General features: G+C 31.8%; 1 protein-coding gene across 3 annotated transcripts; it reads right to left on the bottom strand.

Moving 5' to 3' along the window:
- Window positions 1–3,382: 3,382 nt before the first annotated feature.
- Window positions 3,383–15,276, bottom strand: LOC106062531 (retinoic acid receptor RXR-alpha-B). 3 transcript variants are annotated; one of them, XM_013220814.2, is made up of 10 exons: window positions 15,098–15,276; window positions 11,545–11,664; window positions 11,227–11,279; window positions 10,281–10,438; window positions 9,711–9,937; window positions 8,809–9,018; window positions 8,368–8,466; window positions 7,617–7,701; window positions 6,096–6,283; window positions 3,383–5,588 (listed from the first exon to the last, which is right to left on the bottom strand). In XM_013220814.2, the coding sequence occupies exons 2-10, from the start codon at window positions 11,648–11,650 to the stop codon at window positions 5,353–5,355; spliced, it is 1,362 nt and encodes a 453-aa protein (XP_013076268.2). In that variant the 5' UTR covers window positions 11,651–11,664; window positions 15,098–15,276; the 3' UTR covers window positions 3,383–5,352. The 3 variants fall into 3 exon arrangements, with proteins under 3 accessions (XP_013076268.2, XP_055866423.1, XP_055866422.1); XM_056010448.1 differs by having other exon boundaries at window positions 15,168–15,274; XM_056010447.1 differs by lacking the exon at window positions 15,098–15,276 and having other exon boundaries at window positions 11,545–12,027.
- Between the last annotated feature and the right edge of the window lie 227 nt (window positions 15,277–15,503).

Here is a 15,503-nt window from a genome sequence, read left to right on the forward strand (position 1 = left end):
TCTCTGTACTTGTGAGTATTTTACCAGGTTATATAATTGTAAGTTTTTTGTATAGTGATTAATTGCTAGTTTACTTTAAATCTCATTTCTTATAGTGGCTCATGATCCTTAAGTAAGGGTTTTTATGAGAACTATGTTTTGTCTTTTGATTACCTGCAACCAGTCTGAATAGCAACCCCCATCCAATTGTCAATCCAATACTTTCATTAGTATTGATAATGGTGTAATTAGAAACTGACAGGTTACTATGAACAGAAAACAGATTTAATATTAAGATGACAGGTCAATCTTAAAAAAAAAAAAAAAAAAAAAAAAAAGCTGAAACCTGCACTTGAATTTGTGGCAAGTATTGGAGCTTTTTGTATACAAAGTAGTATCAGTAGTAGTTAGGTGCAATGATGAAAAAAAATCTTGAATGTGCCATAAACAAAATGAAATAAATTGATAATGGATAAACAAAATCATCAAATTTTACACAAAATATGAATTATTATAATTTTTCTTTAAATTGACAACTTATAACAAAGGAAGTAATGGAGTAATTTGTTAAATACTTGAATAGAACATAATTTGTACATTCAAGACATACCTGGATGAGTTTTATTTATTGCTTGGCTGCCAAAGTGAGGGTTCAAATGCTCGTTGAGGTTACACATTTACACGTCTAGATTTAGCTCAAACTGAGTTGAGCTTATGTAAAATGTCAAAGTGCAGCACTAAAAACATTTCATAGCTAATGTCAATGAATACAATTGGATCAGAGCAAAGTTGTGAACATACAGCACACACACAAAATTGTTGAGAAGGAACATTGTGCTATTTCATAGTGCTGTTTCATACTTATGCATTTTGCGATCTAACCACCATATCCATGATGCTTTACAATTTTTTTAATAATGGCCAATAATGTTTATACAAAATAAAATAACTCTTGTCTCTCAAAATGTTGAGAACTGCTATGACAGTGTACAAAACAGTCAGCCAGATTACATTCTCTGGCTTGGTAAACTATACAAATTTGGCTGGCTATTGGGCCACCTACATAATCCCTTTGGTACATGACATGATATTCAAATATTGAAGTTTCAAAAATGTTTCTTTAGTTACTTACATAAATGTCACACAGAAAATAAATAATTGAAATTTTCCATACAAATAATTGTAAGTAATTATGCAACATAAATTTAAAAAAAAAAAAGGAATTAACTAAAAATAAGATTCTTTGTAAAGAAATTCAGAACAACTTAATATTTAAAAATTGTACTAAAAAATTTGACTTAATTAATACAATAAAATAAAGTAATATAACTAAATTTAAATAATACATTCTCTTCCAATCCAACAAGTTTTGCAAATGAATAAATAATAACAAATCAGCATGCAATAAAACAAAAAGTAATATTTCCTTATCTCCTCATTTGAAGTGACATAGTAACATAGAGTTCTCCAAAAAACATATAATGTTGGATAAACTTTTGATGTGATGAAAAGTGTGCTCAATGATAGATGGAAATAGATGAGCCTGAAAATATCACTGAACTGAGAACAAACATGATAAATAAAGATGGATTAAGATAGTACAGTTAGTGATCATTGAGTGAAATAAAAAAAAAAAAAAATCATTCACAAGTCGCAAAGAAAATATCACTGTAGTAGATTAACTTTATGAAATTGAAGACAATTTAAAAATAATCTAATATAATCTTCTGCCTCTAGGCCAATCGAGGAATCATGATAGTGAAAAGCAAAATTTGATAATTATCTCTGTTGACTTATGCAAACAAACAAACACTCTTTAAATAGATAAATCAATCTTCAAAACTGACTTAGTGTCACAGGCCCTAGACAGTATGCCTCTTTATAAACTAGATGAATACGAGGTTTTTTTAGAAAGAAGACAGGAGATATCAGTGCCGACTGAGTGTATTGCTAATAGTCATCAATAGGTGTCAACGCTTGTGAAAGTGTTATCAAACGTATACTTATGTTCATTAAAAAATTGCTCCACCAGAAACAGTAGAAAGATCTAATGGTGGATAGGAGTGATCATAAAAACTGTGACCATTCTGATTGTTGATGATGATACAGGAGAAGATTTGTATATGCATACAAAATGTGTATTTATTTACAAGAAATAAATAGGTGAATAAATAAATAAAGCAACATATGAATTTATAAAAACAATTTGTTTACACCAGCCCTGACATGAGAACCTAGGTGATAATAAACTGTTGAGCAGAGCTAGCAGTTACCTGAAAATGTTTCTAATAATCCTTGAAATCTAATCTATTTATAGAAAAAAAAATCTAGTTTATGACTGCATCTTATGTTCAAGAGTGCGGCACACTTAAGTCCCAAGTGCTTCAAATAAGGCCATTAAATTTATAATTGGATTTTTTTTCTGAGAAGACAATCCTTGCTGACAATGAATCACCAATACTGGCAAGGCACAGATAATAAAGTAATTCAGTCTTAAGTTGTCTTACTAAGAAAGCAATGAAAAAAATTTATAACACCAATAGAATTCATTATACTGTTTCAAGTGGAATTAATGGCTTGAATAAAGTATCATATAGTGTGCAATTAAAGCTGTTATACAGTATGCAGCAAACATGTTTAAAGAGACATAAATCACAATTAGTGGAACCTTCTCAACAGTAATTAATGCAGTTTTACATAAACAATTATTTAATCACTATGAACTGAACAAAAAAAATCCTTATTATTTACAACAGAAAAAAAAAACAACAGCACACTACTACAAAAGAGTGTACAAATCAACAGTAGAAGGCTAGCTAGATGAAAAAGATGTGTAGTTGAGAGGTTAAGTACGCCTGATCTTGGTTTGGCTACCTATCCAGAGGACTCAAGATTTGAACCCTGACTCAAGCAAAGTTGTGTTTACTGAGCGCCTAAAGGCAGTACGGAAAACCTTCTCCCAGATACCCCTTTCCCAATAGCGCTTTAAGTATGAAAGTTGCACAATAGAAAAGGTGTTCAAAAACTTCAATTAAAGGACTAACTGGCATCTTAGCTTTAAACAAAAAAAAGACTAACTAAAAAAAATGAATTGTGAAATAGAACTCAATAGAACAACTGACATGGACGGAAAATCAAAAGAAGAATGAAGTATAAAGAGGCAACTAAAAGTGTCAGAATGCTGGAGAACTTGGCTGCTGATCTGAGTGTATACAACTTTGAAATCAATTTTTTTAAGGACTATCCCAGATAAATTGCAGCTCTACTTGACATTTTGGGGGGGAAAGCCCATTGGTCTTTGTGTAGGCCACATTACATCCTGGTTAAATGTCATTCACTGAAAAAAAAAAGTTCTGTACATCCTATACCCAACAAATAGTGTGAGCCTACAGTGAATGTGTGAGCCTACAGTGAATGTGACCTTATCACAAATCACTTTGATAAGAACAGCTACTAGGAAGTTTCTTTCAGGTTAGGTAAAAAAGTCTCCAGATAGAAACATTGTGATCCAAAACAAGAAGCAACCAAGAGATTAGTAATTAATGATAACAGAAATAATTACATGAACTAGTCAAGGGCAGGTAATAGTATGTTCCCTAGTCAAGGGCAGGTAATGTTGTAATAATGCAAAATGTACACAGTTTCAAACTGACTGTATTTTTAAAACTTACAATAACCTGATAAGTTATTCTTTTTATTTCATGGTACAGAGAGTGACTATTATATTTACTTAAACAAAGTTTTCTGTAATTAAAACAAAAATTAACACTAGCTAATAAAGAAAAAAAAAAAAGAATTTTAGAACAAACTCAGAAGCAGCAATTTTTTATGAATCAATACAATCTTCAATAACAGTCCAAACAAGTTCTGGAGCGAGACTATCAATGTTTGACTTCCACTAGAATGTATAAAATAAATGACTTTGTATGGACTTACTAGAATGTGCTGGTGTGAGAATGACAATAACTTGGACACAGCTCCTTAGGCTCTAATTTGAATGAACCATTATGTAGAAACTCCACAGAAACCATCAACAAACAAGCTAATAGGTTAAGCTTAAAACAAGTCTATTGAACACAGACAACTGATAAGAAAGAGAACAAAAAAAATCTATGGCTCTCATTAAATAGCTGAAAAAACATTACAAATGAATTTATGTAATAGGTTTTAAAAAAGATTTATATATTTTTGTCTTACAGGACTGAACCTTGTTTATGAATGCATATGATATATCAAGCTTTATCAATCTTTTTCTTCAAAAATAAAATATCAATGGGGAATTTTTTAAAAACATAATTGAATAATAATTTTAAAAAATACAGTTTATAATTATAGTTGAAATTATAGTGAAATTAAAAAAAGAAAAGAATATTTATCCCACTCGATTTAAGTTGTGAAACAATTTTCCACACCAATAAAAATATGATTCTATTACCAATGATTACTGTTTTAAATGATCATGAAAAGCTATACAACAAAAACTGCATTTGTTACAGAATTTTAAAAAGGATCAAGATATTGATTGAAAACTTTTTTATGCATTTCTTTAGTTCAATGTCTTGTTCTATTAAATGTTGTTTTTATTCAATATTTATATGAACTGAAAAAAAAGCCAAATGTGGGAAGTGTGGTCGAGAGGCCAAGTGTGCTTGGACTTGGCCTGGCTTGGCTACCTAGAAGGGGGCTCGAGGTTCAACACCCGACTCAGGCAGAGTTGTGTTTACTGAGCGCCTAAAGGCAGCACGGAAAACCCACTCCTAGATACACTGGTATCACAAATGAGATTGGACCAAATGCGCTCTGAGCATGCTATAAGCATGAAAGTAGCGCTATATAAAAGCTATAATAATAATAATATATAATGTGACAATGGCTTGAAAAATAATTAGTTTGCAACTAGCTATAAATTTGTTTTCGACAAAATTTGTACTAGCTCTGTATCATTTGGAATTAATTAGGATGCTATTTCTTGATAACGTTTAATTACAAAACAATTTTTTTAAGCTCTCAGCATCATGTATGCAGCTGTACATTTATGTGTCACATCATACTACCACAATTATAGTGAATCTAAATGTTGTCAGAGTATTCAAATTGCAATGAATAGCCTCTCCGTCTAATAAGTGTAGATTTAAAGTGAAATAACACTGGGCAATCCTTGAAAGTAACTCACAGTGATAACAGCTATTAAATCACAGTGATAATATAGTTCAAGTCAGTTAAAGATTTCCTTTAATGCCTCTTACTTTTTAATGTAAATAACAAACATTTCCATGCCTCCAGCTGACAAAATACATGTGTGATTATGTCAGCAGGTTAATATACATTAAGGCATAATACATAAACTCCATCACATCTCTGGAAAAAGTTACCTCAGTTCATCATTTCCAAGACAAGGTCATTCAGCTGAATAGAGCCTTCAAATGTCAGGGAAAGAAACCTCTCTGCAGCCTTGGCACTTATAATTCTAAGTGACGGCAGTCGCAAAAGTATCTTACCAAATCTTTTAGTGTCTTGGGGGTACTGACGAACGATGTGGCGTCTCAGGCAATCTAAAATTTTAGATTGCAGCTCTGCGATATGAATTTTATCTTCAATTCCATGAGCGTCTGAAAAAACAACAACATTGAAATAAAAATTCTTTAATTTGTGTGAAACATTATTGCAAATTTATTTACATTTAAAAAAAAAAAATTTACCTGACCTCTAAGAAACATAAACAATTTAAATAAGTAAAAATGTTTATATTGTAAACAAATCATTTATGCATATTTCCTAATTTTTTTGTCAAAATATTTTAAAAAGATTAAAGGCTATGAAAATGTTTTTTTTTTACATTTGTAATTATTCTTTTCCTAAAAAATGTGTTTTGTAATCCTTTTTTTTTTAAACTAAAGCACTGTTTAGTGAATCGTCTCAATAATACTTGCAAGAATGAACTATAATCATTATTTTCTGTGTTATCATCTTAAACCTTTTTGTTAGTACAAAAAAAACAACTTTTTGTATGTTGCTATATAGATGAAATCAAACAGCATTGTGTTTAGCAAAGTTGCAACATGCCTAGAGCTGCATGAAATTTTTCTATTTCTGAAAATAAAACAAAGCAGATATACCTGGATACATCAGGACGATACCATTGAGTATACAAAATTCAGTCAGGTCCAGGTTTATATCTTTCAAACGTTGAGCAAACTCTATAGTACCATCAACAAGCTCTTTCCCCCAGCCCATGCTTTCACAATAGTTTATGGGCAGGATGAGATCCTCACAGAATTTGATTTTATTTTCAAAATCCATGGACCTGCGATGAAGACAATTATTAACACATTACTATTTCTCACTCATTGGTTATGAATAGCTAAGTAGACCAATGTCCTGTTAAGGTCTGACAATACCAGACTAATGTCCTATCTGTCATGTGCATATGGAGTTCTTTGTTAGGTGTTTTTCTTTTGTGCACCATAATAGTTTGTTTGCTGTTTCTAATGATGCGACATTGCTTCTTTTTATTTTTTTTGCTTTGGTAGTGGATTCTTGGCTGGAGCTCTTTCTTCTTGTTTTTTCCCAGTATTGGGTAAGTTAGGTTATTATAATTTCTTCAATATTTCATAGCTCTAAAGTCATTGTCGTTATAATTATATGTTTAATGGTCACAAGGAATGCATATTTTTCTGGGATTCAGGTTTGGGACTCTTCATAAGTCAAGCCTGATATGTATTTGTATTGACCCTACTTGACCATTATCCTTTGGGTTGTGGGCATTGAAAACTAAGAGTGGACTGTTTGTACTGTGACTAATGTATGCTTGCATGTAAACTATGTTGTATATTTGCACAAAACTTAGGCATGCTGACAAAGTATTAATTAATATGTATAATGGCATATCCTTTCATTGAATCATTAAACCTTTGTTATATAAACTCTCGTTGTAAACTAGTATATGTTAACATACTGCCATTACTTGTTCACTTGTTAATTACTTTGTATATTGACTGTCAGAGGTGCCTGGGCAGATGAACTATGGCCAAAATTATAACCCCAACACTATCCAGGTGGAGATAACATCTGGAAAACAAAGGATACCCAGATGCACCTCATAAAGAAGATTACCTCTAACTCCAGGCCACTAATAGACCAAAAGCTATGTGAAATTGATACTAAACCATTACCATCACAGAAATGCCAGATAGCAAAATATGTTCAGTATTTAACTCTGTTTTTTTTAAACATTTTCTGTACAAATCCCTTGGTATTGAACTCCAATTAGAGATTTCGAGCATTCTTGAGCCTAACTCCACAGAATATCCAATATTTTTTTGCAGTAAAAAAGTCATTTAAAGCCTCATTGGAAGACAACTAATGATGCATAAGAGATTACTAACCCACTGCCAGCTGTGAAAAAATTGAGGTAAATGTTGAATGTGTCTAACATTTTTTTTAATCATAGTCATTTTTTATTCTTGTTGAAAAAGGTCAAGAGCAGTGGAGTCAAGGTTGTGCATACAAAACACTAGTTGTCTCTCTTTTTCTTCTGACACACACACACACACACAGTTTGAGCCAGTATTGATATCATAAAGGAAATGTTCCACCAAATAACTTGCATTCTAGTAGCAAAAGACACATCACTTTACCTGAATGACAGCCTAAGAACATTCAATTCCATAAAAGAAGATTTCAAAAGTGCTATTTGGTCTGAGAAATCTAGTTCTGCAAAACCTAGAGACAACAAGCAACAAAGAGGTAAAAAAAAAAGATATTACTTAGACACTTGATAATATAGAGACATATATTAGACAAAAAAAACTTTTTCTGCGTATATTTAAACATTTTGTTCCATGGACCTTAGATGTGCCTTGTGAGAGATGCTAGAGTGATGGGCACCAGCAGGGTTCTCCACCATTATTCACATTTAAAATATTCAAAGCTTTTCTTCAGGCCCTTTATTTCTTTACCTTAAAGAAGAATCTTGGCCAATAAATCAAGTCACAGTGTGTCTAAACCACCCCAGCTTTTTGCTCCTCAAAATCATAGACCTGACAACTTTGGGGGGAATTTATTATAATCATGAACTATTTTCTTTGGAATTAATTTATTGAAGCTCACATTATTCTTTTAGCCTCATTATTCAACATTGGCTTCTGTTAGAATATGGAAAAAAAATCTTCCTATCATGTCCACAACTGAAGTTAGACTGCAACAGGTTTTTCTATCTTTTAACCCACTCTCCATTCCTACTATATGTAAAATACTAAATTGAAATTTTTGGTTTTAGATTAGATTTGATCTAGATATAAGAAGATGAAATATTAACTATTGGGTGATTGACCATGACTCAATATTTAGTTTAGAAATTTTGTAAAAGAAAGAAAATGTAAAACTTACCTGGCACTTTCTTGGCCCATTCAATAATATAACGAAGTTCTAAGTATCCATAATGCATTAGTTCACTGACAGTTACGTTTTCCAATCTATCAGTTGGATCTTCAAAAATGTGCATAGAAAATCTTAATAGAAACTTTCATAAATCATAAAAATTATTTAAAGCAATAATATAATGTTAATGGAAGCTATGATGCAAGTAGACCATTGTGACACCATTAGACAATCTACAATTGTAGCAGCAAGACAATGTTGAGACTATAAACTAACTCATTAAAATTGATTTTTCTATTTCGAGTCAAGCACTGACTTAACTTGGTGGAATCTGAGAGCATTAATTTGGCAGACAAGTTCATTACCAGTCCACCATGACACTTGCCTGAGTTTTATTTGTGTTAGTGTGTGTGTGTGAGCCTGCATTAGGAAAGTTCAATAAAAACTTACTTTCAGCTTTGGGATATAGGTGAGGCTTAGCAGCCAAGAGACTTTCTCTCAATGGATCATCCACTGCTGACTTTTCCATAGGCAGCTTGATTTCCACAGCCTTGACTACTGGTGATGTTGAGCTGGAGACAGTGGCTAAGTGTTGTGTATCTTCAATTTTTGGACGCTTATGTCTGTGTTTACCACCAGGTGATCTGTCCTCTCTAACCGCTGGATAGGGTATAAAATAAAAATGGTTTGTACTAACATGCACACATAAATATTATTTTTGAAAAGTGTTTTAAATGCTTTATAGCTGGTAATGGTGAATCAAAAATGTTACAAAATGTTAATCTTTCAAGACAGAGTTGATTTATCCTACTAGGGACACCAAAAAAGGCCTGAAGGTTAAATTTAAGGAATGAACTGGCTTGATATCTGAAAGTATATGTGCATAGACTGTGACAACAATGAGTTTGGCAGTATGGAGCATCCTAGTTGTGCATAGATTGACTGACAGTAAATTAGAAAAAAAAAATGTATTTTACTATTTGCTTTCCTACTCAACAACGTGATTCAAAGATATCATAACCAAAAAGAAAATAATGAAAGCCAAAGTAATTTAATGTTTTTTAATGGTCATTTTAAAAAAAAGCTGAAACAGCAAAGTGTGTGACCTATTGTTATAAATAGCGTGGAGAAGATAAAAAAAAGGATTCAATAATTCATTCACTTAAAACTTCAAATAAAATGGAGAAATAAAAGAAAGTTCATGATGAACTAAACTATGTCATGTTATTCCACCATGGAAACTAATCTCTAATGATTGTAAATGCCAACCTTTAATTAATTTTGTTGATGAACCTTAATATATGCATATCTCCAATTTGAAATAAATAATAAATTATACCAAATAAATTTACCATCTCGTCTCATGCCCATGTTAAGACACTTCTGGAATCGACAGAACTGACAAGAGTTCCTGGAGAATTTGTTAATGAAGCACATGCTCTGGTCCTTACAGATGTACTGCAAACTCTTCTGCACTGTCCGCTTGAAGAAGCCCTTGCAACCTTCACATGAGTAGACAGAATAGTGGTAGCCTGATGCCCTGTCTCCGCAGATCAGGCATGCCCCAATGTTGTTCTCACTAGGGGAAGTCACAAATAATAAATAATAACTATATATCATTTGCTTTGATGGAGAAGCTTTTGTGAGACAGGGTTAAAGCTAAGGTGAATAGCTCCATCTTAAACATTAATGAGACTAATGATCAAATGAACTATGCATAAAAAGAGTATGACTGCTGTAGTAATCCAAAGTCATAGAATATATTGGTGAGAATGTAGCAATGACTCGTCAAAAAGGCCAAGAAAATTTGTTACTATCCATTTCTACACCACAGCAACATAAGGACATCCATATAAAGAGGAGAGAGCATTAGATAGTTAAAATGTGCCAGAAGAAAGTATTTAAAAAAAAAAAGAACAAACCTGTCAGAATCTAGTCCTGTATCTTCACTGTGTGACTTTCTGTCAGGTGTGGCGGGGGGAGGCATCAAAACAGATGTATCTGACATGGTGGAAGGTTCAGCAGGAGCAAAGGTCATTACATGGCTGTTTACAGTGTTGGGGTTGCTGCTGTTGAGTTGCTGTAAAATATATACATTAATACAAGGTTATTATAAGTAGCTGATTTATTATTTGGTTAAGGTTTATAATAAGGTTAGGGTTAGCAATGCATTTAAACGTCATTTATCAAAGATGAAATAAGAGAAATTTTTTTAAAAAGCTGAAAGACAATAATTTTAATTGTATATTCTATAAACAGCTATATTGCACTATTGTTCTTGTTGTAGTCACTATATTAAAATAAACAATCAATAAAAAAAAAAAAAGAGTAAAAGTACCCCTTTCAGACCTTAAAATCTATGGGCAAATAATGTAAAGGTCATCTGTTTCTATGGATGGTGGTTAACAAGGGTGTTATGTGGCAGCACAATGACCAACTGTCTTTACTTTCCCTAACTAATCTCAGATACCAATTAGAGTTGGGTGGACTCAGGGCATCCTAAAAATTCTGAATTCAAAATCAATCCCCTCAGTTCAGAAGCCAAGTGCTATACCATAAACCCCTAAACAAAACAAACTGATCTGTTAGTTATGTATATTTTTATTTTAACTTGAAACAGAAAATGTTGGAAAAGTTATTGAAGTATTTATATTTACAACTTCTAACAGAGCATTTGGACAGTGGCGTCTCTAATGCTAATAGAGAGTTAGAAAGCTGCATCACAGAGTAGGCATTATGAAAGGACACAGAAATAGTTCAGATAAAGTGGTAACAAATAAAGATCACCCAGCATGAAAATGTCAAAGTATTGTTCCATAGGTGTTAAGAGCTGTTAAAAAAAACAAATAGTACTACTACACAACATACCTGCATGATAATGTACACATTTTTGTTTCTGTCAGAGTCTTGTTGGGATGAATCTGTTCAAATGTCAAGTTTCACAGAATTATACATCTATTTTTAAAATTGTTAAATGTAATTATTTTTTAGGGCAAAATGTAAGCTTCATATATCTACAAACTAAAACATGACTCTTATGGCCACAAAGATCATTATTGCTGAAAGAGTAGTATGGATATAAAAAAACAACAACTTAAAACCAGTATTTTTATTTCAATATGTAATCAATTAGGTGTACAGACACTAACCAATGCAATAAATGCTGCGTTTTAAAGCTGCACTTACTGACTCTCCTTGTGTCATTATTTGAACTGGAAGAATTCTGTGTTCTCTCATTAATTATGTCATAAAACTCTGGGGTGATGCTGTCAGTAGGTCCATCATCTTCCATGTTGAAACAATGAACTAAACAAAATCAAGAACATCAGACATTTTATTTCTTAACACTATTTTAAAACTAAAGCATAAGTCATAAGTGAAGTAAACTATTGAAGTGATATTTTTTCAAAACAGAATTACTAAGAACAGATGTTTTTAATTTTACACTATTTTATATGTGGCAGGACAATCAATTTTTAAGAAACTCAAACCAGCTTTAATGAGTAGATGTCAGACTGAATGGGATATGACTGCAAACAAGCAATAAAGAATTATGTAACACTAACTGATATACTGATATAGAAAAGAAATCATTTTTTGCTGCTTCGCATAAAAAAAGAAAGAAAAAAGTAAAGTTCCCCTTTCAGACCTTCAGATCTATTTCTGAGATGTACAAATGGAATGTCAGATGGGCTTGCAAAGTATGACAAAATTTAGTCAGTAAGCATCACAGAAATTTCTCAGGTTTAAAGTCATTTTTTTATAATATATATATATATATATATATATATATATATATATATATTTAAGTTTGGCAACATGTAAATATTATTTTATCCATATTTGTTTGCTAAAGCTGAAGTGTCATCTGGGTTTCTCAATTCCTGTTTAAACTATTGAAATAAACTACATAAAAAAAAAACAAAAAAAACTGTTATTATATTTTCCTTTCTTAATGCTCTTTGTTATAGATCAGTAATTTAAACTGTTACAAATATTTATGCTGCGACAATTAATATGTTTGAAATCATTCTGATTCAGTTGTCAGCAACATCTATCCATGAATGACAATTAATAGTAAATAATAGTAACCAACACAATGTAAAAACTTTGTACAATGTTGAAATGTACACGCTAGGCCTAGAATGACACAATTTTTTCGATGGTCTTTGGTGACCCCTGGCTAATTATCATTCAACACCCATGGCTATTTTATTTACATTTGGATAAAATTTACTTTATAAATTTCGTATATTATTTATAATTTTTATTTTTATTTCATTATTTAATGATTATATAGATAAATATAGATAATTCTAGATATCTAACAAATATATATATATATATAAGGATAGGAAAAGCTACCACAGCATTGGCAAAACTCTCCAAGCGCGTCTGGGAAAATGGTAAATTGACCACAGCGACCAAAATCCTAGTCTACAACGCCTGTGTTGTGAGCACTCTCCTTTATGGCAGTGAGAGCTGGTCAACATACATGTACCAAGAGCACAGATTGAATAGTTTCCACTTGCGCTGCCTGAGACGCATAATGGGCATCTCTTGGAGGGACCATGTCTCCAATCAGGAAGTTTTAAGATTGGCCAATATGAACAGCATGTATGCTCTCCTGACACAAAGAAGATTACGCTGGCTCGGACATGTCACCCGCATGCCAGATGGCAGAATCCCGAAAGATATCTTATATGCTGAGCTTGTGGAAGGAGTCAGACCCAAGGGCCGCCCAAGACTAACATATAGAGATGTCTGCAAGCGAGACATGAGAGCCTCAGGCATCAGCGAAAGTATGTGGGAAAACATAGCCAAAGACCGGAGTGCATGGAGACAGACTGTGCGTGCTGGGACACCCTTGCTGAGAACAAAAGAATTGAAACGGCTTTAATCAAGAGGGATAAAAAGAAAGCTGCCGTCTGCTAGCCCTAAATCAGAGGCATACACATGTACGAATTGTGGCAAAGTCTGCTGTTCTAGAATTGGCTTGATTAGCCACACCAGATTCTGCCCCGTCTCAAGATTAAGCCAAAACCAGTGACTCATTTGGGCGCATCCATTGCCTTTCGAGACAAAAGGAGCCATATATACATATATATATTATTAGAATCAATTAGATCTAGATCAGTGTTTTCCCAAACTGTATTCTGCTGAGCCCTGGTGTTCAATGAAGCTTGAATTTTTCACAAACTAGATCTAGGTAGCCTACTTTGATTTTCTGGTTGCTGCCGATTTTTTTGGTAAGCAGAAGAAATAGCTTATATATAAATTTAGATAGATCTCTATGTACGCAGCAGTTTTGAGGTCAGTAAGAATACACATCTCTTTCCAATCTGATTTATTTTCAAAATCATGTTTAAAACAAATTAAATTTAAAAATGACTTTTTATTTCACATGGACCATAGGCATAGATCAATTTATTCCTTGGACTTACATCATATAATATAAAATACTGTGTTATTACATTGTATTTTATTACATTAATTAAGATCTAGAGCTACTAAATCTAGAATCCTAGATTTTTTTATTATGAGTCAGTAGAGATCTAATTTGATACTTATTACTTTACTATAGAATCTAGATAGATCTAGTCAATCTAAAATCTAGACTCTATAATCTAAATTGTAATCTATATTACAATAATACCAGTTTTATTAGTTATTATTAGTATAGATCAAGAATCTAGATGATTATCTTTTTTTTTTCTTCAATCTACTAATAATGACAGTGAGTATTAACTAGTCTCTACTAGTATACTTAATACTAGCTAGATTCTCTATATAATAAATAATATAGATCCAGGACTATGAATGAAGTCGAGTGTTTTTCTATTCTAATCAATTATTGAATTATTGTAGATAATATTATAATAGTATATTACACAGCCTATATAATCTAGTCTAATAGTACTAATACTATATATTTAACTTACTTTACTAGATCTATTATAAATTATAATTTATTTTTATATCTAATCTAGACTGTGACTATATCATCTATATCTAACTTTACTATTACTAGCCTTACTTATTTAAAGTTATTAAATTTAGTGTGTACTAGATATATAATTATAAAAACTAAAAAGACTAAAATGTAGACTGTAACTAAGACACTAGACAGCTAACTCAACTGAACTAAGTATAGTAAAAGTACTATTATACTATAAGATCATCTATACTAGATCTACTATATAAATAAGTATATATTAGATCTATATATGTACTCAGTGTATATAAGTTTAGTTAACTTAAGACTTACAATAATTAATAATAACTTAATTAAGTTCTAGACTAGTGACCTAAGTTCTAAGAGACGAGTCATCTAAAAACTAAGTAAACTAAAAGGTAAAAAGGACTAAGACTAAGAGTTTTAGTTAAGAATAAGAGTAGTATAAGTAAGATTAAGTTTAAGTAAGACTAAGACTTGTCACTTTAGTAAGACTAAGTCAGTCTAAGTCGACTAAGACTAAGAGTAGTAAGAGAGAGTCACAGTTTAAGTAAGACTAAGACTTGTCACTTTAGTAAGACTAAGTCTAAGTCGACTAAGACTAGTAAGAGAGAGTCACAGTGACTCACAGACTAGTCTCAATCTGTAGTCACTAGATTGTGACTAGATTGACTACTAGACATAGATGATACTAGATTGTAGACTAGATGACTAGCTAGACTAGATCACTAGATGTAGATTGTAGATTCTAGAATCTATAACTATATTTATATAAATTGTTACTAAATTGTCCTTTGTTGATATATTTGAAAGTAAATTGGGGAATAGAACACTCGATTATAGTAGAGTTAACTTGTATGTCTAGAATGGCATAGACCTAGATCTAAATTTCTAGAATCTAGATCTAGATTAGATCTCCAAATTTAGTGACAGTGTTGGCTAAGTTAAAGTAAATATTATTATCTTTACGATTTTGAACCGGATGTAGATCTAGAACCCGAAGGATTTTTGTTTTCCTCGAATACACTGACCTGTAAAATAATTTTTATTTATATTCGCTATTTTAATAATAATTTAAATAGAAAATCTGGTTTATCATAAACTAAAATAGAGAGAGAGAGAGAGAGAGAGACAGAGAGAGAGAGAGCGAAAAGATAGATCTAGGTACTTTGACAAAAAATTCAAAATA

This window comes from Biomphalaria glabrata, chromosome 14 (assembly GCF_947242115.1).
Source record: "Biomphalaria glabrata chromosome 14, xgBioGlab47.1, whole genome shotgun sequence".
Lineage (NCBI taxonomy): Eukaryota > Metazoa > Mollusca > Gastropoda > Planorbidae > Biomphalaria > Biomphalaria glabrata.

Excerpts from the sequence above, each read along its gene's own strand:
- LOC106062531 (XM_013220814.2), bottom strand. The coding sequence starts at position 11,650 with ATGGAAGATGATGGACCTACTGACAGCATCACCCCAGAGTTTTATGAC. Across the intron at positions 8,467-8,808 it reads CCTATATCCCAAAGCTGAAA|ATCCAACTGATAGATTGGAA; the intron begins GTAAGTTTTTAT and ends ACATTTTTGAAG. Across the intron at positions 7,702-8,367 it reads ATGGGCCAAGAAAGTGCCAG|GTTTTGCAGAACTAGATTTC; the intron begins GTAAGTTTTACA and ends TGTTGTCTCTAG.